General features: G+C 30.8%; 1 protein-coding gene across 7 annotated transcripts; it reads right to left on the bottom strand.

Moving 5' to 3' along the window:
* Positions 1–583: 583 nt before the first annotated feature.
* Positions 584–26252, bottom strand: LOC122572360 (dynein axonemal heavy chain 3). 7 transcript variants are annotated; one of them, XM_043737237.1, is made up of 15 exons: positions 26113–26252; positions 25963–26031; positions 25666–25878; positions 23745–23978; positions 22514–22743; positions 22222–22434; positions 20685–21047; positions 20391–20601; positions 18599–18826; positions 14709–18533; positions 13959–14264; positions 8326–13362; positions 6463–6620; positions 1115–1883; positions 584–943 (listed from the first exon to the last, which is right to left on the bottom strand). In XM_043737237.1, the coding sequence occupies exons 3-15, from the start codon at positions 25681–25683 to the stop codon at positions 647–649; spliced, it is 11889 nt and encodes a 3962-aa protein (XP_043593172.1). In that variant the 5' UTR covers positions 25684–25878; positions 25963–26031; positions 26113–26252; the 3' UTR covers positions 584–646. The 7 variants fall into 7 exon arrangements, with proteins under 7 accessions (XP_043593172.1, XP_043593174.1, XP_043593173.1 ...); XM_043737239.1 differs by having other exon boundaries at positions 25769–25878; XM_043737238.1 differs by having other exon boundaries at positions 23745–23975; positions 25769–26031.

Genomic DNA, 26252 nt, shown 5'->3' with positions numbered 1-26252 from the left:
TAGTTGTATCAACCATCAGTCCATTGACCTAATCTAACCTAATTTAGTTAAAACTGCTTGCACAAGGTTAATTCGGCGTATGAGATACGGCTGACGACCGACACTTATTCAATGACGAACAAATCACAGTACACAAGTGTAGAAAATAGAAATTAATTTAAATGTTGTAATGTTCGATATTAGTTTGATCGTAAGAATCTCAACAACCCAATTAAAATAATCATATGAAAATAAAGTAAAAATAATAATAAAATAAAAATAATATAGAAGCCTTGCTTCTCTTATTTCTATTTATGGAAAATTTCTCTTTTTTTTCTTATTTATCAATCATTGTGTCGTTGCCAGATTATAAATAGATTAACAGATAGAATAGATAAACATTATAAATAACAAGAATAAATAACACCGGATATTCATTTTAGATAACAGGATTTTAAAAAAATTATTAATTATTATTAATTATTAGTAAAAAGAATTATTAATTCAAATTTTGAAAAATTAATTCTTTAAGATGTGACTTTTGAATAGAATTGTATTCTTTGTAAAATTTTTATTAAAAATTTTCATATACATAGTTCTTAAATGTAATATTATTTTGACATCTAATATAAGGTTGATATAGGAAATGATATATTTGTTAAATAATTTAATCATCAAGTTGACACAAACAAGCTACTCCTCTTTTAATCCAGTGAGACTCGTCAACGTGTGTTGGTAATAAAATATATAATACAAAGTTGGAAGAATGACCAGTAGTAGCCAAAACGCCACGTCTTTCACTTGTTTTGTATACAGGACAATGATATACGTATTCAATAATAAATTCAGCTTTTATACCAGGTTTCAACCACATTACAGGAAGGAGATCAAACATTATCTTTGGTTCAGATTCATCAATTTCTTGTAACTGCCTATTCCATCTTGCTCCTTCTAAATATAGACCCTAAAAATTCAAATAAATTTTCTTAGAACAATTGTTTATTTATATATATTATTATTATTATATGCCAATTTTATCAATATGTTCTATTAGCATAAAGAAATGTTATACAAAGATTATTAAATTTTTATTACTCTATTTCTGAGTGATATAATACTTAGTCAAAAGTCTTACCCTTATGTAAACTCCATAAGGTGGTGCTGTTCTTACACCAGTTTCAAACTGAGTTACTTCAAATTTAAAATCTAATCTATCGATTGGAATTTTATTTTTACGGGCATAATTTTGCAAGACACCCGTAAGAAAAGACTGAGTAAAAAAGAAGCCAGATATCCAAAACACAGTTGGTGCATCATGATCTATCCAATCTTGGAAAAATGCTAATCTGTCTAATAAGTCATTAATATAACTTGCGAGTGATTTTAGTGAAGGATAAGATCTTTTACTCCAAGTAACTGGCACTGTACCAATACTCATACTGAGAAAAACTTCTTCCAACTCAGATGACATTAGAACCAATCCTTTAATGGCTTTTTGTACATCTACTAAAGTAGTTTTAATCGTATCAACGAGATTATTAAATTTAATGAGTTCTTGACGGAGAACCGTATTCATGCTATTTATATAGAGCACTGGATATTTTTTAGAAATTTCTAAAATATCAAATCGCAACGTTAATTTTGATAAAATGTCATCGCATAGTCCGTAAACGATATCGTCGATATCTCTCTCAACTCCCACACTAGTAATATGTGGTTGAGTTAATAGAGTCCCTTTAAGCAGCTGCAATGATTCCTGATTATCTTTTGTTATATCTGCATTTTCATGTAAACCAAACACTTCTGGGTGTTGGATAATTGGCAGATTACGAATATATTCTAGACAGCCGTGATGATCTGTATTTTCTGGTAGACGATATATACAACTTGGTGTAAAGCAATACCTGTATTAAAAATATATAAGTACACAAATTTATACAAGATATCTTATCTATCACGGTGTATATAAAGATTTTAATTGCTCTCAAAAAATTGAATTCATATGTGTTGATTGTTCATTTCATATATGTATCTATAGTAAAGGAAAATTGGAAAAAGGAAAAGTAAAGGAACATCGGATTTACAAAATTTAGCAATCATCTTAGTCCTTTATCTCTAGGGAAAGTAATGAAATCTAACGAGTATTTGAAACAACTTGCAACATTGGATTCGACTTTAAAGAAGATCAACATCGAAATTGATAAGTGTAAATGTGAACGAGACAGTCTACTCGAGAAAATCAGAAGCTCTAGAACAGACAGCAATAGTCGACAATAAACCAGTAGAATACGTAGAGTAATTAAAAGTTAAGATAGTCTGTACACAATCGCACTTTTGTAAATCTACATCCCTTCCGAATGTACTAGGCGTAATTACACACGTCATCACTAGAAACAACTTTTGAACGTAACCGTTCAAGTATGTTCGGAATTTGGAGTGGCCATATGGTGCGAATTCTCAACTAATTGGCGATCAGTCAGGTTGCAATTGATCGGTTGATATCACGAACCGTGAACGCTATTAACGCTCAAGGAGGAGGTAGATTAAAGATGCAGAGTAATGTTATGTTTAGTTGATTTATTTGCACTGTTTAGTATAACATGAAGAGAATCACTAGCAAGTTAAGATGTTGACCGATTGAAGACTGAAAAACTAATGTCCTTTGGTGGTGGTGCTTTCGCGGAGGAAAACTAGTGATGAGTGTGTCTAAAGCACGGAACAAGCGGATTCGTTGATGGCACTTTTGGTTAGGAAAACGAGGACAACGATCATTGCTGCTAATTGGATAAGGGAAAGGTTGGTTGGTTGAAAGAATGGGTGCTGACCGCTCTCAATCAAAGATCGCTCATGGATGGTATTGTACATGGGCAAAACTCACTATCCCGTGTTTTCTCGGAATGGACTATAACTCAAAGGAATGCTTCAACTTAAAAGATACGTGTGTGATCTTAAGGACCTTCACTATAAAAAATGCTAAAATTTATAATGGACCCTTAAGATTATTGAAACAGCTAAAAAATTCTACCAAATGTCCAAATTGGACAAATTGTGAATGTAAATTATTAAATAATAATAAAAAAAAAAATTATTGAAAGTCTGATTTATTGAAAGTTGAGGGACAGAGTCTGGTTTATGTAGAGAGTCATGGGACGTAACCGACAGCCACTCTAAATCCCGAACAACTACTAGAGGTCAAGAAGAGTCTCCCTTAATTTTTTAAAAGTGGAATATTATACTCTGTTCATTTAGGTAGCTCTTATGAAACTGAATAACATTTAATTAAAGCATTTATCGTCATTCTGCATAATTAAAGAGTTATGACAGAAGGAAGATCTTAAAGAGGAATTACGCGAATGCGCTGAAGGGTAATTAAAATAGATGTATTCTAAGGTAAAATTCATTTTATTAAGTATTTGAAATAGTAACCACTCATTTCTAAACACTTGTTTACTCTATGTGTGATGTTCTTCTCTTTATATCTTTTTTATTGTAGATGTTGCACTCATAACTTATGAATGTTTAGAAGTGAATGGTCATCATTTTGAATACTTAATAAATTCAATTTTTCTTCAGAATACGTCTATTTTAATTACTCTTTGACGTCTTCATGTAGTTCTCCTTGAGATATTCTTTCCGTCATACATCTTTAATTATGCAGAATAACGATAAATGCTTCAAGTAAATTTTATTCAGTTTCATAAGATCTAAATGAAGAGAATTATGTTATTCCATTTTTAAAAAATAAGGAAGGATCTTGTTGACTCCTAGTGGTCATCTCAGAAACATCTCTTGTTCCTTAAATAACTATAAGCAGCTCTCTCGTATCACTGAAATGAAAAAAAGCTTAATCGATATCAGCTATGCTTTCTGTGAAACCGGCTTATAACGTTTTATGTGAATCATTCTGTACTTTTGAAAATAATATCTCACCATTTTAATCTTATCACTGTATGAAAAATTAGAAGCATTTTTACTAAGTAATAAATTAACAGAGGAGCAAGGTTTATGCGTTCTTCGAAGACCTAAAGGCGATTTTTGACAAGATAGGCAAGAGGAAGCTTTGGCAGGTCATGGAGATAAGAGGTATGAGTAAAGGACTCATTGAAAGAATTACAAAAATTTATGAAGACCAATTTGCGCGTAATAAGGGGAACAATTAACAATAAGCTCTCGGAAGAATTCTAGACACATGAAGTTCAACGTTACTCATAACGTTTACAGACGATATAGAGGAAGATCTTATTTAGAAGCGGATGGGTAGGAGAGTTGGCGGTGGAAAATGAAAAATTCTGGTCATTAGTTTTTTTTTATTATTATTATTATTTAATTCTTATTTTACAAATTGTCCAGTTGGACATTCGATAAATATTTTCCAGCTTTATTGCTAATTAACATGTGGATGGCTACCCCCAACAGGATACCATCTTCGAGTTTGTCTATTTTATTTTTTTAGTGAGATCAGTGAGCTGTTTTCTCTTTAGTTTTCTTTTTATGAGAGTTTTGCTCGCTTCAGCAGCCAGCTGGTTTGGATGTGTTGCCGTTCTTCCCTTGTATCTTTTTTTGCGTATCTGCCGATTTCTGTTTTGACCGTTGGTATTTTTAGGTCTTTATGTATATCCTCGTTTCTGACATACCATGGGGCGCTGACTATTGTTCTGAGTATCTTCGATTGTAGCGGCTCTAGTTTATGTATGTGCCCCCCCCCCCCCCGCCCCATAGTAGTATTCCGTACGTCCAAATTGGTTTTATTATCGTTTTGTAAATTTTTAGTTTATTTTCTATGCTGAGTTTAGAGGTTCGACTAGTTAGCCAGTGCATCTGTCTTCTCTTTATCCGTATTTTGCTTCTAATTGATTTAGTATGTAGCTTTCATGTAAGTTATGTGTCTAAGTGCAGTCCTAGGTATTTAACTTACCTTGTTTGTTTTATGTGCGTGCCATTCAATTGGATATTTGGTGGTTTCCGTTTTCGTAGTGTAAATGTAATATGGTTGCATGTAAATGTAATGTGGCTGCATTTACTGGAGTTTGCTTTTATTTGTTTATCTTGTAGACACTTTTCTATTTTTGTGATATGCTCTTGTAGTAATGTGACTGCTGTTTCTGGATTTTCTGGATTCTGCTGTGCCTGACTAGGTGTGTCTGACTATTGTGTTTAGGATTTTTTTAATGTCAAAGGTTTCTTTGCTATTAGCTTTGGCTTCAATTTCTATTAGAAACAGTGACAATGGCTGTTTCTTATCGTATCTGGTTATATTATTTATTGTTCTTGCTTGATGTCCGATTTTTGTTAATTCCTCACATATATTTTTTGTGTTTGTCCTTGGGTGTAGTTCTCTAATTACTATTTTCTAGCTTTTTTCTGTTTTGAGCTGGAATGTGTGATGCTCAGCGTTTTTCTCCTTTAATGCTTGCTTCACTTTTTTAAATACTTTCGGAGTTTTTGTTTGCACTTTTACTTGTTTCAGTTTTAATTGCTTTATACTGAAGTTATCTTTTCCAGCAGTATTGTTCAATAGTTCAATTGGGGGATCTGTTATTTGGGCATCAATGTTTAACGATATGAGTTGTGGCTTTTCCTTTTGGGTCCGAATCTACCTCTTCTATCAGTGAACTGAATGAATTTCGGAGTGGGATGTCTTGTAGCCACTGTTGCTTCTCCGTACCTGAAATTTTCATAGCGCTTGTGCCTGGTATTATTTACGCTTTTAATGTGCTGCTGCTACCTTCCAATGTTCATTTTGATATGATAGTTCGTCATTGTAGCTGTTTTCTTCGTACTTTTGCAACGTTTCCATTTCTTTTATAGGTGAGCTTTCCTATCCTTTGTTAATTGGTTGTTTTCTGTTTAACGTATTTGTAGCTTTATTTATGTAGTATATTTCACCTTTGTTTGTTATATTGATTGGCGGTATTTGTTGTTGCACTTTGGAGCTTTAACCATTTGGCAGTGTTCGTTGCCGTTTTGTCCACCTAAATTCACTGCTCGTCGCACTTTCACTGAAGCACAGTTTGTCACGTCTGTTTAGCTCGGCTGCTCGGGCAGAACTGGCTATTAGCGTATGCGAAATAAAGTAGACAAACTCGAAGATGGTATCTCGTTAGAGGTAGCCATCCACATGTTATTTAGCAATAAACTTAGAAACATTTACCAAATCTCAAATTGTAAAGTACAAATTAAATAAAAAAGAAGAAGAAAAAATTACTGTATGCAATTTTGTATGTAATTTTCAACAAAGGAAATGAGTTGGAAAATGTGTAAATGGAATATGTTTGTATGTATGTATAAGATAAGATTTAGTTAAAAGATTTGAAAACTGAAGTCCATTTCATAGATGTAGGATTAAAACATAATACATATAAATAAGAAATACGCATATACATTACAAATGATAAAGTATTTAATGTAATAACCTAAAGAAGTAAATTAATAGAGTATGAATTTATCGTATTATAAATATCTAGATGTATTCATAAAACTTACTGTGGATCGGTAATAACTTCCTCATTGTAGTATTGTTTCAATAATGAATTCAGCAAACGTCTATCCTTATCATCAGTTACACGGCCACCGTAATTACATTCACCCGTTAAATAGAGAAGTGCATCAAATGGTACTTGCTCATAATCATTTAAAAAGAGCTAATATATGAGAAAAAGAAACTTCAATATATAAAGTACCCAAACTATAATATTTTACCAAATGTCCTAATGGACAAATTGTAAAATGATCTATTTAAAAATAAAAAAAAAAATATATATATATATAAAGTGATACCAACCTGATGGTGCAACCGAAAAGAGTGTGAATCAACATGAAAGAATAAGTCGAAAATGTAAAGCCATATTTTTTTCGTGTAATATTCGTCATTTCATTTCGTAACATATCGTCATTTCCGAATAAATCAACATTAACGATTCGCCGAATACACGTACACTTACCTACGCACGATCTCACTTACTTCTACTTCCAATGGATATTATTGCAAAGTCTGTATAGTTTTTGCATCCGCACATTTGATAAAATATTTTGTGCAAAAAGATATTATTGATTTTGAAATGCGCTAAAAAGTACAAAGTATTTTATCTATTTTATTTAGATACATATTTAATAACGACTAAGATTACTCATTTACTTACTAAACATAGCATATTAAATATATTCCAACCTATTCGAAGGTTGCGCAAAATTAAAAACGCTACTAATATTCATTACTAATTGTAACATCAATAATTGTTATGATTGTATCTTAATTTAGTGACAAGTTTGATGTACATACTTTACGATACTTTGATAACCTTCGATTAGATTGCAATATATGTAATATGCTATGGTTAGCAAGTAAGTGACTAATTCTAACCGTTATTGAATATGTGTCTAAATAAAGTATAAATAAAATAGAAATTACTTTTTTAATTAAATTTTAGTACATTTCGAAGTCAGTAATATCTTTTTGTACAAAATTTTGTATCAAATGTTCGAATGTCACAAAGGATATAACCTAACAAACACGAAGATAGTACCCCGCTGAGGGTAACCATCTACATGCTATGTATATTTAAGCTATAATATTTTACCAAATGTCCTATTGGACAAATTGTAAAATTTAAATAAATAATAAAAAAAAAGAAAAAAAAATGTTCGAATGCAAAAACGATACAAACTTTGAAGTAATATCCATTAGAGATAGGAGTAAGTGAGATCGTGCGCAGGTAAATGTACCTGGCGTATATTCAACGTCGATTGATTCGAAAATGAAATTCTACGTGAAAAAGTATCGCTTTACATTTTGGACTTATTTTTTCATATAGTCAAACTATTTTCAGTTTTTACCACCATGTCAATATCAGCTTGTATGGTGATACCACAAAATATAATAATATACACATTTAACATTTAATACAGTATTTCATAGCAACGAATAGAAAAACTACTTTATCGATTATTGTTAATTACATACTGTGAATTAATATAAATAAAAATATATAAATATGAATATAAATATGAATAAGAAATGCATAAGATTGCTTTTTTGCGAGGCATTTACAGTTATTATACAATGTTAATTTAATCTTCAAATGCAAATTGATCTATTATAACAATAATGAATCTCACAAGTGTTTGTCCTTCACAACTAAAAGATTTAGACGTTTTACAATAATTTCTTGATCATAACAAGATTATAATCAAAAGAAATATAAAACAAGCGAATTTATTTAAGATAATACGTAATATATTTGTTTCTGTTCCAAACGGAGCAGAATTTGAACATATGAATTTTACTCTTTTGAATGAAAAATGTTCTATTATGCATAAAGAGTAGGGATTTACTTTACATAATCTTACCTGTAGTTGTAACATGCTAATGCGGAGATCTGATTCATTAAATTCATATGGTATATTCCAGCCTAATGGGCCAAAATTGCGTCTTTCTTGAACAACGGCATGAAAGAAGCATAGAGCAAAAAGGAGGCTCCTCCATTCACTTATTTTATTACAACTGTTAAAGAACTTTGTGTCTGATATGGGATCATTCAAATAACTCCTCAGTAGATTATTCTTCAATCCTTTTGGTGGTTCATTAGTCATTTTAACTCCATTTTGTAAAATAGAGATTGGAAAATCCTTCGATGGATAGCTGGTTAACCATAATCGAAATTTGGAATGCGTATTTTCTGGTATAATAACTTCATCGCAAATTCTGTCTAATTCTTTCATCCAAGACACTGCCAAATGGCAATTTTGAAGTACTACCCACTCTCCTTTTTTTATTCCTCTATCTATCATATTCACTGCTATTGGACCTTGACCTTGTCCCAATGATATAGACATCAAATTCTCTTTTGGTACTCCATAATCTTCTGAAAATCTAATTAAACCTGCCATTGGATCAGATCCAGGAGAAAGAATAAAAACAAGAGGAGTTACGTTACTAGAATCGCTATAACATGCTTGAAGATCAAATGGTGGTGGTTCTACAAAAGACTGTCCCATATTATGTATAACAAACATTCGCACAGCAGCCACAATTTTATCTGGTCTTATACATTTAAGTATAATTAGCTTCTTTAAATTTTCTCCCTCATTTTGGAATGGATATGGAAAAGATTTCTCCTGAGGATTGGATGAATCATAATAAGCCTTCCAATATAACGTTTGTGTTTCAAAAGATTGTTGTAGCTTTCCAAATTCAGGTAAATTTGTAGCTCTAACTATTTCATTCCAAGATTTATCAGTTAACCAAGGAGAGCCAGGATTAGGGTAAGGATTATCTAGAGCTACGTCACCTGCCAATAAAAATGTCCAAAGTTCTTCATCTATCTTTTTATCAGCACGTAAAAGACCACCGCACAGAACAAAAGAGAATATCAATTTATCCTTTTCAAATAAAGAACGACACACGTTTCTATAAATACTAGCTGTGAAATATGTATTTAAATTTTTTATTCGATTATTTAGATCTTCACTCTTTTCACTGTTTGCTATTGACATTTCATAGAGATGAATGAACCACGGTAAAGAATACTGGTACATAGGATCAATGTTTGCCAATTCGGAAATACAGAAGAACAGAACAGACCCGTGCCTCGAAACAGGTTTATATTCATTACGAGCATTGTCAATTTCTACCGCTGTTTTAGCAGCTACCTCTTGCTTAGCTTCGATGTCCTCTGCCAGTGTTTTCGAAGTTGATAATATTGTAATTGCTGTTTCATCCTCCAAAATATTGCCTTCCGAAGCAGATAAAACTTCTAAAATTTTATCCTCTATTTCCTCCAATATCTTTTTATTCTTTGCACCTTCTATAATCAACTGATTCTTGCGTTCTTCCAGTACGGGTAATTCCTTAGCAACGACTATACCTAGTAATTGATCCTGAAGTCCTTGAGGTGTAATCATAAAATTTAATAATGTTACTTTCACAACTACTTCTGGTAAATAATGTGGATTCCTTAAACGCGTCGTAATATAAAATCGAAAATCAGAATTATATTCAATTATGTTTTCACCAAACTTTATATATAAGATACCACGTTCTTTGTAAATATTTTTAAGAAGCACAGGTTCTAATATTGCATCTATTTCTTCTAAAATATTTTCCAACAAAACAGGTGTGCCAAGCTGTATACAAGTGTCCACTATTTTCACATAATTTGGATCAGAAAGTTTAATAACTGATAAATTATTTTCTTTCTCCATATTTTTTATCCATTTGTTTGCTTGATTTTGCGGGTCGATCATAAGTGGCCATCGATCAGCATTTTTTACAATTATTCCATTTTCCACAGAAAAGTTATCTGCCGGTAAACCAAAAATGATCCATGCTCTAATTTCTACTTGTTTACCTAAAATATCAATCAAATTAAACTTTGTTCCACATGGAATTTCTGTTTCTACACAAGATTTGTGCCAATCTGCGATTAATTTATTTCTGTACTCTATTGTGAATGCTCCAAAATATGCGACTACTCCTGAGGATAATAAAACGTCGCCAATAACATTATTAAGGCTTGCACCTAATATCGTAGCTGTTTCTTGCCACCTATTTTTCTCTCCGCTTAAACCACTTAGCAATTTTTCAGCTCTATCTAATTTTTTCTTGCAGTAATCTATTTGATCTTCGAGCTTCTTCTTCTCTCTCATGCACTCGGCAAATTCGTCATTGAGCGATTGTAACTTCTGAGTAACTTCCTGAAGAAGGGCTCTCTTAGCGTTTAAAGCCTCCATTTGTTTAGCAAGGGCAGCTTCAGCTTCTGCCAGCATTGCTTGTTTTGGAGCAACGACTTTAATCACTCGATCATAAACTTCAATCGCTCGTACCCACTTGCAAAGACCTTCACATGCCGTGGAAACCTTTTTAATTGCTTCCGGTTGAAAACTTCTGTCATTTATAAATTTTTCACGAATTATTTTCATGTATGCCGGTGGTATGTTGTCTTTATCAAAGTTTTTCAAACTCTCGAGAAATCTCATATCACCCAATATCCTTATAGAAGCTGGCCAGTAATCTTCCACAACTCGACCAGTTGCTGGATCTTGAACTTTTTCAGGTTTGATTCCTTTTAAAACGCAAATAGCTTCCATTACTAATCTTACGCCCGCTGGTGGACTTTTCATTGATCGCACAATACTAATGTCGGCAGGTTTCAAGGTATCCAGCGCAGTTAAAGCAGCTTCTAATGCAGGTGTAGCTTCGGCTAGATCGCTTTCGCAATCATCTTTTATAGCCTGTGCAGCAGCTGCAGCTTCGTTTGCTAAAGCTTCTTCTGCACCTACAATCTCCTTTCTTGCTTCAATGTTGATAGTATCCTGCTCTATTCTAACCATAAGCTTATTGCTTAACTCGGATTGTGCCAGTAATTTAGGTTGCAAGGCTTGAAGTTCCTGTTTCATAACCGCTATTTGTTCTGCTGCGAAATCCAACCTTTCCAATCCCATTTCGTACCGCATTTGTTGCTCGGTAATTTCTTTGATTTTTTGATCATATAGCCTGCAAAACGATTTGATAAGTTCTAAGAAACTCGTCGGTGTTATGTAGTATCTTCTGCCTTGTGTCTTATAATAATCTTCACTAGCCAATGCGATACTTATATGGAACTTTTTAGACATGTAAACACATTTTTCTCGTAAATCCATACTGATGTTAACATTTTGCAATGATACTCGTGCTACCTTTTCTAGGGCATCTTCAGGCCAAACTGTATACCAATCAATAGTACAGCAGTTTATCAATGAGGGGAACATTCGCAAGCGATTTCTAAACTTATCTCCTATTGGAGACATTGTTAAAATCCAGTGAAGGTTTTTTATTATCCTCTCAAGGAATAAGTTGTAAAGAATCATAGGAGTAATTTCAACTTTTCTCCCACCAATGCTATGCATTATATTCGTCATTTTATCTAAAATTTCAGCCTTTTCTTCAGTATCGTATAAATTTGGTACATCGGCAGTGTTTAAAACCATATTTATATCTTCGACGAAAGATTCATCCTTTATTTGATGATCGCCAAAAATAAAGGCAGTAGATTTTCCATCGCATCCGACACGTAATAACAACTTTTTTAGGTCCTCCCGCCATTCCGAAAATTCGTAAGTCGTAGTAATTTCAATCTGATACATAATATATTCGCACATGTTAGTTGCCAATTTAGCGCACGAACTTCTACCCGATCCACCTATTCCTATTAGAAGAGCATTTCCACCTTCTTGTTGCAATATTCGTGAAGTGCGAGAAACGTGTTCAATAGCATATCTGAATAAAACTAACGACATAGGTGTCTTAGAAAGCATATTGTACTCTGTTAAATAATAATCCATTTTTTGTTGTAAATCTTCAAGATCTATCACTTCATCATATATTTTCGGTTCAGCATCGGGTTCTATATAATTACCAAAGAAGAGGTCACGCATGTGAGAACTTGTTATTGTTTCTCCTTCTTGTAATAGTCTGTTAAGTACTTTTCCCAGCGGTTGTCGTAACTGATCGTAACAAGTATACTGAACCATTTCAAACAATGTTTCTCGATCGTTATCATCCACCAGTCTATCATGGAAAACTCTATACACTTCGTGAACCCATAGTCTAATTAGTTTATCCGGGTCCTTCATTTTAGAGGCTGGTACCAAAATTATACCCTTAATAACCCGGCTGAAATCACGCAAATTAAAAGTATAATGACTTTTTGCTGGAGTAGGTAGAAAGGTTTTGATCGCGTTGAGAAATATATCCATCGTTGCATTTACAATCATTTTTCCTAATCTTGAAATTTCTGATACAAATCCCTTTGCAAAGTGTGAATCAAGAATCGAGGAGAAGATTTTGGTCATTGTCACCTCTTCAAAGAAGTCGATACCAATTATATGCATGTGTCGAGTTAATCTGGGTGTGACCATGTTGGAACCGCCTCCGGGTGGCAACATAGCACAAATTAGAAACATATCCACTAAGTATAACATTGTCGTATCTTTTAAATCAAACCAGTGCCCATGATCCACCCATTGACGGATGAGTTCAATTGGCGGTTGAGCTCCGTATTGTTCTACCTGCGGCATACTTAGATCATCAACGAATAGTACGCATTTCTTTCCCATTTGTGGGCCATATACACCTTTTCTTCTACGATCTAACTTAGACATCACTATCTCTTGGGTTTGAGCAGCAGTGGTACGAGCACTGAAGTTTACAATATTCTCTATATATTTTTGTCTAGGTAGAAACTGCAAATAATTTAATACAATAACTGATTTGCCAGTACCAGTCGGCCCAACAAATAAAATAGGTATTGCTCTATGTAAAAGATTTCTGATAAAGAAATACTGAATTACTACTTCAGTTGTTGGTATAATTAATCCATTTGATTTTACATCCGGTAATAAAGACGCCTAAGATACAAAAAAAGATGAATTAGACACATAAATTGACATTAAATTTGCCTCTTACAGTAAAATCTATTCAGAAAGAAATAGAAATTTACAAAGTATTCATTTGGAATGTTATTTTGGATTATATATTTAGAATAATAGTATCATTTTTATTTTAAGCACCAAGAAAAATTATTCTCTACGTTTATAGTAAATATTTTTATAACATTTGATAATCGAATTATAAACTATTGCAATGCGACAAAAGATCACACAAATTTAATAGATTAAATGAAATAATAATAAGTAATAAGATCATAACTATTATTAAAAGAAAAATAATTATTCATATTAAACAATTGTAATATTTTTGAAATTAATAAACTGCTTCATGAATATGACAACATTTCTATGTCAAAACCTTCTAATGTTAAAAATAGTTATTAGACTACATTAATATTTTGTAATTATTTTGGAAAAATAATGCATTTATACTAAAAATACAAATAAAATACAAAGAGCCTATCTGTATTATGTTTGAGACATTTTACAAATGTAACGTAGTACTGCAAAAAGGAAAGAAGAATTGAAATAATGCTTATTAAAATATTTAATACTTGTAACGTTGTGTCCATCCACGGTATCCAACATCCATTATTTCTTTTATCGTATATCCAATCGTAAACGGTTCCCTTATCAGGAAAAAGCTGCTGTTTCGTCAATTTAAAAGCTTTTGGTTTAGGATATTCTTCTACATTTCCAAGTGATAATTTTCTTAAATAAACGTCAAAAGCCTTCCTGCTATCGCTCGTTAATGTTGAACACATTCCCCAAATCATACTAAATAATAAAACACATTGAAGCCAAACTGTGCTAACTTGTGTTTCTCCATCCAGCATTGCAGTGAAAAGTTTTGTAAAAGACTAAAATAAATAGTTATAATAATATATATTAAATCCTGATCTGAATTTCAAGATCTATAAAGTCTAGTCTAATTTTTATCAATTTATACTTTTAGCATTTTAATGCTATTAATATAATAACAGATTAGAGATTCATTATAAGAATAATTATAGATGGAATTTCAACAAAAAAAGAAGCATGTTTAAAAAAGATAAAGTATTCAATCAATATAATAAATAACTCCTATAACGCACAACGGAACATGTGAAATTCGCTTAAGTTGTAGAACAGTATAACTTTTTTGCTATTTTCAAGTATTATATCAATCGTTGAGGTCTTACATATTATAAATATATTATATATAATGTTACAATTCTGTATATATATCTATTATTTGAGAAGAGGTTAAGAACGCATCTATCATACAATTAATGTAAATATAGTAGAAATATATTTCTACTTACTAAGAACATATGAAGATCTGACACTTCTACAAATGTTTTACAATAATACTGTACAAAATACAGAATTGGTTCTGTCAACCATTCGATCAATTCAATAATTAACTCATATTGTTCGATAAGTAACTTATTTTTAAGGTATGTTTTGTATGAGTCAAATAATGCATTCCAACCAAGTTGAGATGGTTCCATATAAATCATGCCACATCTACTGACAGTAGCTGGTGAAGCATGTTCCAAATCAGCTGGTTCAAACATCATATTCATTTTATGTGACATTTGTATAATTTCTCCAGACATCAAGCAGAGTTTCTTATTATCATCAAGCACCGTATTCATACTTTCAATCCATATAGCATCAACAGGTCCATCGAAAACTATCCACTTCCGTTCGGGTGATATAGCTTGTGCAAATTCCCTGAAAATGTTTGCTAAGACACCATCGCTCCATTCATGTGATACTGGATCAAAACTACCATACAACTGATCCAAAGTAATAGCTTTTGGATTAATAATCTTATAAATCGTTGAAAATTCTCTCATAGTAGTGCGTCTTCTACTAGCTAACTCACCCAAAGCTTCGGCCAAAACTTGATACGCTTGGGTTTTTCCGCTTAATGTACGACCTACGATCATCAAACCATGACGTACCAACAACATCTCATAAATTTGGATTATTTTTTCCATGTACCAAGGCGTGGCTTGAAGATTTCGTTTCTTCAAAACAATTCTAACTAACTCTATTAATTCCTCGCGATGAGGTTCTGGTAAACTGGTATCAGGGAAAAGATCTGTGTATATTCCATTAAATAGAGGAATATCTTGAGCCAAAAATTTCGGAAGATTGACGTCAATGATCGCTTGAAGAATCAAAACAGATTCATTTTGCATGGGATATTTCAACTTCAAATTTCCAGCAGCAGTAAGCACGGTTTTTACAGCTCGCATGCCATAATCATAATGATTTTGTGAACTTAATTGTTCAGAACATAATTTATACGTATGAACTATCTTCTCTGCAAGATTCTTGGCGTCTATGAAACCGAAAGAATATAAAGTAATTTCTCCTATCATAGCGTAATCTGGTACCATCATTGCTACTGTACGGAAAAGAACTTTTAAATTATCAGGAAGTTCTTGACGTCCAGCATAACCAGGATTCATTGTTATGATAACATAGTAAGTGGGATTTAATTTAATCTCTGTACCCTCAAACATAAATTTCTCCAATTGTAAACTTATAGCCATCTGAATGGTTAAAATTTGCTGAGCAATCACCGAAAGAACTTCTAGATCTATTCTGTTAAATTCATCAAAACAGGCCCATGCTCCAGATTGTGCAAGTCCTTTAAAAAATTTACCCATTGCTTGAAAATCAAGTCCATCCGAACAATTAAAAACGACACATTGTTTAGCGACAGCTTTTGCAAGATCTTTTGCTGTTTCTGTTTTACCAGTTCCGGCGGGGCCTTCGGGTGAACCACCAAGATTTAATTTTAATGCACTCATTAAAGTTCTGTAGCATCGATCAGTTAATGGTGTTATTACAAGTCTTGGAGTATTCCCAAGGTACTCGAAAGCATATGCTACAGAGGTCGTAATTATTGTGACCAAAATACTATTGTCCAACCAATAATATCTCAGTTGTGATATCCAATCAAAATCCATAATGTTAGTCACTTGTTTGTCAATGAGCAGTCGTACTACATCTCGAGCATGAACATCTATCACAATCAAAGCATTTATTGTTATTCTCGCGCCCGGCTCCAATCTACCTCTTACTAAAGTGACCGTTTTTTCTATTTGATGATTACATGTCTGTAAATAATCTATCGTAGAATGATCTTCGAATGATTCGCAAACTTCGCTAGTCCAATGTACTTGACTGCAGCAAATAACAATTTGACCAGGCCAAGAAAATATCCATTCTTCTCTAACAGTATTGAAATATGCAATAATACTTTCCTCGGCAATGTCTCGAAGGGAAGCTCTCATAAGTTCTTCTACTTGACACAACCATTTTTCAACCATGCCTTTTGCATCCGCTGGATAAATCTTTCCACTGAATGGAACATACTCTTCTTCGTCCGATAACATTCCAATAATTTCTTCATCTTTAGTAAATCGCAATTTACTAATACCTTCAAAACACTTCTTCAAGTGGGGCTGTACTCTCTGTGGATCCTTAGTTTCAGAGAGTATTTCTAAGAGTTCGTCATTTGACAAAAAGAAGAACCTTGGGAAGAATAAACGTTTCTTCTCTAGATATTCGTTTAAACCTTTCTGTATTTCTTCCAATAATGAGTTACATAACGTTAATTCCTGCAATATATTTAGCATACCGGTAGCATCAAGTACACGATTATGTTCAACAGCGTACGCCATGATCTTACGCCAAATTTTATCCATCCTTCTAAAATGCTTCGCTTCTGTCGGCATTTGACGCATTATATCTTCGCTACTAAATATCGGTTCTAGATACATCCAAGTTGCTTGACACATTAACCACTGATCAATGATATCCTGCATTTGCAGTAATTTATTTTCCCACGCCTGCATCTCCTCTTCGAAAGCTTTTATAAAAGGAGAACTTCTCATTGTCTGAGCTTTCAAAATATGATCGTCCAATAATTGATGAATATCATCTACAGCGGATAATATATGAACGCCAGTTTCACGATATAGTATGAATTGAAACTTAACATCTGTCCATTCTTCCTTCATCCTTCGTAAATTTTGTTGGAGCGCGTGTTCTTTGATAGCAGCAGACGATATTTCTTCAAGTCTACTTATATGAACTAATAATCCCAGTTCTACCATGTCAAAAAGACAACTTGTAGGCGTTGGTACGATATCCACATTTACTACATTGCTAATTTGCTTCCAATGTCGGTCCTGTAATCCAGGAGTACAAATAATTTGTAAAAGTGGGATGTATTGCTTGAACTTCTCTACTTTTCCACGAATCATTTCAGTAATTTTTCGCGCACCCGGAATGTCGGTAAGAATACGAGCCAACCTATATAATGTGCGCCAGATATTATCAGTCTCATCTTTAATTTCTTCAGCATCGAGATCAAAAAATGGACCATTAAACCATCTATCATAATTCTTATGAAAATCTAATACCGTATGCCATAGAGTATCGAGTGCATTGACAACCGTTGACATCGTAGGAACTAATAAGTATGGACTCAATTCCATGTCTAAGAGTCCTTCTTCTTCATTGATCTCTTCAACTTCTATCCTAATCTCTTCCATCCCTTTAGAAAGATGTTCAATTTCCAATACCGCATCTTCCATCTCCTCCATAGTTAGTACAGGTGGATCCTTCTTCTTAAATTGATCGATTGCCAATTTCATGTCATGTATTTTTTGTTCAAAATTATCCCTTCTTATACGCAATACTTCCTCAAGATATTCTTTTCTCATATTTAATCTTGTGTTTGCTAGATCCATTACGGTTTCCATTTCTTTCGGCCATGTGATGGTACGAGTATTTAAGTGAATGTCATCATCCGTGGGTGCTTGATAATTAAAAAGAAATAAAATCAATTCTACAGAACGCAGTAATTTTCTTCTCAAATTAAACATGGTCGAATCTCGACTCTCGCACAAGTAATTGTACAACTCAACAACATCTTGCGTCTTTTCAGGCATTTTTGAAATATTTTCTGCTATTGTATCAAAATTAGAGCACAAATCCCGATTATTGGAACGTAATTCATTTGCAAAGAAATTACAAATAATTGTGCGAAGATCATAAAGGATTTGCCTTAAAGTGTTATTTAAAATGGTGCAGTCAATTTCTACCAAGTTCAGAGGAATCTAAAATTAAAAATATACATAAACTTGATACATTATTGCGAAATATTTATCATTTATACATTTACCTTGTTACGAAACACTGAAATTTCTTCTCTAAGTTGGTCATAACTTTTTATTTTTTGTTCAAATTCATGTAGATATGGCAAGGGTTCAATCTTAAAAAAATTGTCTAAATTTCGTTTAGCTTGGCCATCGATTATGTACAAAAAATCTTCGTAACATTTCAAATAAATTTGTGGACCCATCGTATGAGCACTGACAACATTTAGTACATCAGTGATTATGCTTAAAACCTACAATATTTATTTCATGTTACAATGATAAAACTAATGAGAATAGAGCTTTTAAAATATGAAATTAATCATACGATATCAAAAGCTACCATAAAATAGCGAGTGATTTATTATTTTGAAATGTACTAAAATTCTTCATAAAATTGAATTCTTATAGAGATTATACGTCGCCTCAAGTAATACACAGGCTAATATATAGAACAGGAGAAAATGATAGCCCACTTGAAACGTTTGTGCGTATTAAATTTCTTATGAGCTGTTATCGAGGTGCCTATCTAATTACCTAAGTATATGTTATGACATTAGGAAGTGATCTTATCCCTTCGAATTGGAACAGATCTGTTATTTTGTGTTATATCTGACTTTAATATACGAATAAAATCAATTTAAGGATTAATGAAACTTCAAATATATTTTTCTAACAGAGAGGGCTGTTTGCGACCTAGTTCCTAGATATAGTTCCTTTGAAACTTTTGTTCGTCGTGATAAGTACTAAAAATTTGACTGTGAAAATCATGCCCAAGATCAATTTTTCCAATTCAATTTCTCCACGGATTCGAAGATGCAGGATCACCTCCAAAAGCCATGACAAACAGTTTTTTGGCATCCTGTAAATTCCTAGGTAACATCGTATTATATTTTTATCGTTTTCTTTTTTAAATGGGTTAAGAAAAAGTTTTGAACAAAAACGTATTGCTCTACCGAATGCAAAAGTTTATATGTGACGGGTAGTGCGAAAGAACGCCACAAGCTCGTAGTATTTTGAAAACGTCTGAATGTCAGCTACAAGGATATGTAATAAAAAATGGAGGTATCCATTTAAAAATTTTAATGTCACCTTTACAGAACATTTCAAGATCATCGCGAGGTCAAATAGATAAAAGTATAGTATGTCTCCCTCGATACTATAAAATATATGTTTTTGTGTAAAACATTTTTTCGTATCATTCATATTTTTTCAGATATTTGAGCGCTCCCACTTAAACAGGAAATACTGTATATTTAGAAATAAACAGAAATGTTGAGTGAGCTATCACTTAATCTCGCAATATACCTGACTGGTATTTTACCCGCATAATTTTTCTTCTTTCTATTCTTGCTTTAAGTACATATAACGTAGTATAATATATAAGAAAAATACTGTGCATAAATGTTATGATTCAATTACTTAGTTAAAGCATATGGAATATAGCCACTTTTCCGCGAAAGAATTTTAGTATTTATTAATATTAAGACAATTTTCCGAGTGAATTTCTTTCAGCCTAATATATGTAATATCTATTTAATTATTCCATAAATAATAGTTCTACTTACTTATTCGATTTAAAAATCATTTCATATATTTTTGCATGAATACCTTTCAAATATTAAATTTAAAATAGAATTAATTATATAGACAAGCTTAAAAACAATAACATACAAAATTAATTAATAAAACAAAGCAATATGTATAAAACTAGATTTTAAGAAATAAGGATATAAAGTAAAGACATGAAACACAAAATTATACAAAGATTAAAATGTTTAATATTGAAAAGATAAAAAATTACAACATTTCCTTTACCGATTCTTCATATCGTGATACAGAGGATAAGAACTCCTGCTTCTTCAATTCAGGAAATAAAATCATTTCAATTTTTGGAATCATTGTCCCAACTTCAATAACTTTATCAAAGCATTCTGAAATAATTGCACGTACTTCTAAAATACTCGGTTTACAATTTAATTTAATTGTACCAAGTTCTGGCTCTACTGTTATTGTTATAAAGGGAGTTCTAAAATGTAACTTTAATGATCATTATGTATACAAATTATCAAAACTAATATGAATATATTATTATATTAATAAATCACTTACTTGTAAAACATTAGATCCTCAAAATCACCCTTAAAATAATTTCCATCACTGTATTCCATAAAAAAGTCTCTAATATTATTCAGCGTTTTCATCACCATCATTCGCAATTGTAAAGATAAAAGAGTATTTACACTTCTAAAATATTTTTCAATCAGTGATATAGATGCATTATAATGTTTCTCAATAAAACGAGACCAAGCGTATTTCTTCTCTAAAAAAAATTCAGCAACGTCAGCCAGCCAATACTTAACAAGTTGATCTATAGCTTTATTACATAATAAATTCATTTTAGGCTGTATTTCATTTGCTAAAATGGGGATAGTTCCTAGATCTTCAAGCTTAACGATCGTTACGTCATAATATCTGAAAAAATAAATCATTTTCATACACATTGATTTTTAAGCTTGAAGCATACAGTTTCAAAAATAAATCTTTTAGAAATGTTCAACAGATTAAATCTTTTTCAAATGTACGTATGATTATCTTGACTTTTTTAAATGATACTACGTATTTTTGATTTCATACTGTTATACCTGATGGCATGACGAATTCATCTACCTACCGTAATATGACCTTGAAATGATTTTTCGGAATAACGACAAAAATATGACCTTGACTTTTTGTTAAAAAAAACACTCTTATGAAAATTTCTTACACTGCCATTTATAGTCGATTGAAAGCTAATTAACTTTTACTAAAAACATTTTTTTGTCAAATTATTATCAGAAGTTCTTGAAAACCGTGGCGTCAGTTACGTATTGCATCCTATATTTCGACAAGAATTTTGTTGTTGACCATAGATTAACTAATAACATACTTATTTTGTTTACCACTCCTTATAACAATTTAATAAAATTTAATTAAATGTAAGAAAATTAGACTGCTCAAATCGAAAAAAGTTACATAAACAATAATACGTATTTAGATACTCGTTGAAATTACAGGAATAATTTAATATTTTTTAAAATTGTTCAGCCAACTTAACTACGATAGTGCATGATTCCTTGTAAGATTTGTTTGATTCTCTATCAAATTAATTTTGATTAATTTGTCGCAGTGAAAAGTGAAGAAATGGATAAATGAGGTCGAACGGGTGTCACTTTTGCTATTAACAAGTAACATCGTTCAAATGAGACATACCGATTATGATAACACTGTAAATATCATAGTGTGGTAAAAAATATTCGGCACATATGTATTTACGTTGCCGATTATACCTATATATATATAATCGGCATATATATATATATATATATATATATATATATATTTATGTTAACAATTTGCTGAATTTGTTAGGAAAATTATTTTGTCAATATTTAAAATAAAATATATTTTCAATAAAAAATATTTCTAGATATTTCGATTAGAGTGTAGTAGAAATATAGTAAACATTTATATTCAATACCCAACAAAGATTGCTATGTTCCAATAGAATTAAAAACTTATTATAGTCACTGCTTTTAATTTTTACAATTATCTACGAAGTCTTATACAAAATTATTACATTATAAAATATTATGTTTGCAATACTTACTTGGTAAAATATAAACTTTGAATATTTCTCAATATTTCATTTCCGATAAATAAATTATAATGCATAAAATGGCCTGCCATCAATTTAGATTGATGCCACGGAACAGGCGCCCGTATGATTAAAATTGGATGTTCCTGGCGCAGAGGTTTTATAAGAAATTGTTTATAAGTATCAATAATTTCTAGTTGTAATTCCATTATTAGTTCATCAAAACTACAAATAAAAATTTTTCTTCTAAAATTGTTGTTATGTATGGAAACGGACATATTAATTAGAAATTGCATAAACCAACTCTTCTAATGTTCGCAGTCTATCAGAAATACGTTCTTTTGCTGCTTCAAGGTAAGTATTATCATAATAATTTAAATCACTGTCACTCATACAATAGTTTTTAAAATATATTGGTTTGCTATGAATCTTTCCCTTAATAAGTTCCTCAGGTTTCTTATTACTTTCTTTCAATATATCGTCTATTTTCTCTTCTAATGATTTCGGGATTTCAGCTTCGGTTATTTGAAACATCTGTAAATTTAATTTGATAATATTAAATAAATATTACTAAATACTAATTAAATGCAGTATTTTCAAAACTCCATGCCTAATCATGTAGATCGTTTAGAAAAATATCCTATCATAGAACCCAGAACAACAAAAATTAATTTAAGGTTTTCTTTACTAATTATTGAAATAAAAAATAAGTGATAATATGCCGAGAGGCACGGACTAAATAAAAAAAAAAAAAAAAAAAGTAAGTGATAATATCGCTGTGACTCAGCAAAATTTTCTACACGAACTCAGAACAATTCGATTGGCATTGTAAACCTCAAATTTTACCAACGACACATAACCGCAACTTACTTGTACAACTCTTAAAGAAGAAAATTATATTTGGTGTTCTAAACTTTACTGTGGTAACTTGTAAAAAATATTGTAGATTAAACATTAAATACGTAATCATACCATGGAATTTTCAAGAAAATTAATGTCTTTTTGAGCCCTCCAGTTTACTTAAACTCTTTTTGAACTTTGAATAGATCAAGTAGGTAATAGACGGAAGGTGCGAGATCGAAATTATACAGAGGATGAGTCAATATCTCAAACTTGAATTTAAGGAACCGTCGATTTACAAGATTTAACGAAAAATATTACATGCGTGACTTAATGTTCAGCTGAAAACCTTTTTCTTCTGAGGGCATAAAAAAACTTATGTAACGATAGAACAAGTATTTTCATGTTCATAGAAAATAAGGAGATTGTGTATATCGAAAAAGTTGTCTATGTTGAAATAAAATTTATAGCTGCATTACGGATAATTATCGATTCACTTTCATATGAAACACGAACACACATTGTGGCGAAGATGCTCTACCTCATACACAGAATTTCAATCAACGGAAATTCAAACCTTACAATTGACATAATAAATAAAGTTATGTGTACTAGCCATTATGTTTAAAATATTCTTGTGTAAAGAGAGACTTTTGCAATTTAATTTATATATTAATAAAAATTAACAATGTTACCTTTTCTTCTGTTAGCATTTTGTTTTCTTGTTTTCCTGTTTTTAATATTTTATTCTTACATCTTTTATTTGTTTTAATATGCTCTTTTTGGATTGTTCTCCACAACCATGTACCATCTGCTAAATCTTTCAAGCTAATCATATTATTTGATAAAGACTTTACAAACTGTGGTGATGTTTCTTTTTGCACATTTTTATATTTTTTTATATATTCTGCAGATGAGTTAGTAAACTTCTATCCAGAAATAAAGAAATTATGTTGTAAATTAAATTATGTTCCAAATTGTTTGTATGATATGTTATTAATGTAAACATGTTCATATAGTTAATTGAATGTATAGTTTAATTCTACCCATAAAAAATTATGTAACCTTAGTTTTTAATTCTCTATGATACTTAAAAATCAGTATTAGATTGCACCTGCCTCCTTATTATTTTATAAATTGTTTAAATACATGTATAATATATACAATGCAAATTTACAATTTCATACTAAATTTCATTATCACATTTTAATATTTCATTAATATCACTTCATTTTAAAAATTTAATTTTAGGAAACTTTATCACTAATATTAACATAAAGTAAATACAAGAATTTATCCTAAATATATTTTTAATTATGCATAAATATTAAATATACCACATACATATAAACAAAAATTATATATATATATATAATTTACTGCAGTCTTAATAATATAAAATTACAAAAAAATAATTCATAATTATAATAAAATTATGACATTTATCTATTGTTATATATTGTTTCTCATATGTAAATCTTAATAGAAAATACATAATTATTGTTTTTTGAATGTATTACCTTCATTTAAACAATTATATGTTAGATGTGTTCACTATCTTGAAGAAGTTATTTTATTTGTAAATAGAAGGGTAACTATGGTAACCATAACGAGTTAATATACATTAAATCTACCATTATATACATAATGAGTATCAAAATTACTTTAGAATAAATAAATAAAATGTGATACAAAAGCAAAATAAGTGTAGATTCACCATTAGTATAAGTTACTGGAGTGTAAAAGGAAATAAAGGACCTGGAAACACTCGAAGCCTGTAGAATCTTAAGCAATTAGAAGTAGGATAGTTGATAAGGCAACTAGAGAATGAGGTAATAGAAACTAAGTTCTCTGATAACATAGTTTAAAGATATTGTAAGGCATTTTGTAAGGTATATGGATGTCCCTTATACTTATTAGGGGAAGGGGTACAAAAAGCAAATAAAATGTAGTAAATAGATAAATAAAATTAAAAAATTATATATCATTTGAATTGGTCTAAGTGAAAAAGCATACTACAATTTTATTGTATATAAAATATCCCCAACAAAGATAAACTTAAAGATATTTAGAGTTGTAAAAACAAAGATATTATTTATTTAACATGATAAAATTAAAAGATTGAAATTACAAAATATTTAAGAGAAAAGTTTATGCATATAAAGATAGATAGGTTAACAATATTTATTAAATTTAATCAATTAAAACATAGTATATTCTAATCAATAATAATTCAAATATAGATATTACAAATATTAATTTTTCCCTTATTCTTGATGTTTAATATTTTCAATGCTTGTCTTTAATACGATAAATTATAATCCAATAAAATAACAACAAAATTAAACAGAAATTTAATAAAAATGCTTATTGTAAACAATAATAAGGCAAATATTCTTGTGCTTATATTCTTCCTGTCTTTCATTTGCTACACATGACAAAATGAAAGTTAAAATAGCTTCAAAACTATTTTTAATTTGTATACTGAATATTCCTAATAATCAATATAATAATAATCAATATATAGAAATATGCATTTCTATTTAAAAAAAGATACATTTGCATTTGTAAATAACACTTATGAAAAAAGTAATGTAAAACATTAAACCTCCTTACATCATTCATTTTTCTCATCTAACATTTTTTTGTACTATTTTTGTACAAAAGTTTGTACTACTACAAACAAATATTTTATAAATTTGAGGGATGCCATACTAACTAGGTTATGTTTACATCTATCATTGTTGCCACATCTGTTATATTTGTGTTTAGCATCAGTTAACTAAGTCAACTGTAGCTCATTATAATCACATGGATTATCGTCAGCATCTATAACCCCACAAGCATATTGTAATTCATATAATATTATACGTATTTATAATAAACAGTCGTTTATTGACTCAAAGATAGTACCGTCAATCGCGTCACGGATTGTACACTCTTATTTTCATTTTACACATGTACATATGTACACACGCATCTCTGTTTAAACAGGAACAAGATATTAGATTTTGATGATTAAATCATACATATATAAGTACGTACTTTCATACATATACATACATTCACTTATGTTATATTCTTTTTTTTTTTTAATTACAATGTTGAGAATTATAATATAATCCTGTTTTTAATCATAAGAACATATAAATTCATGTAACATATTTTTTTACTATGTAAGTTTTATTGTAATCCATTGTCAC

Source organism: Bombus pyrosoma, linkage group LG11 (genome assembly GCF_014825855.1).
Source record: "Bombus pyrosoma isolate SC7728 linkage group LG11, ASM1482585v1, whole genome shotgun sequence".
Taxonomy (NCBI): Eukaryota; Metazoa; Arthropoda; class Insecta; order Hymenoptera; family Apidae; genus Bombus; species Bombus pyrosoma.
The sequence above is the reverse complement of the archived record's forward strand: the minus strand, read 5'-3'. Positions and strand labels throughout refer to the sequence as shown.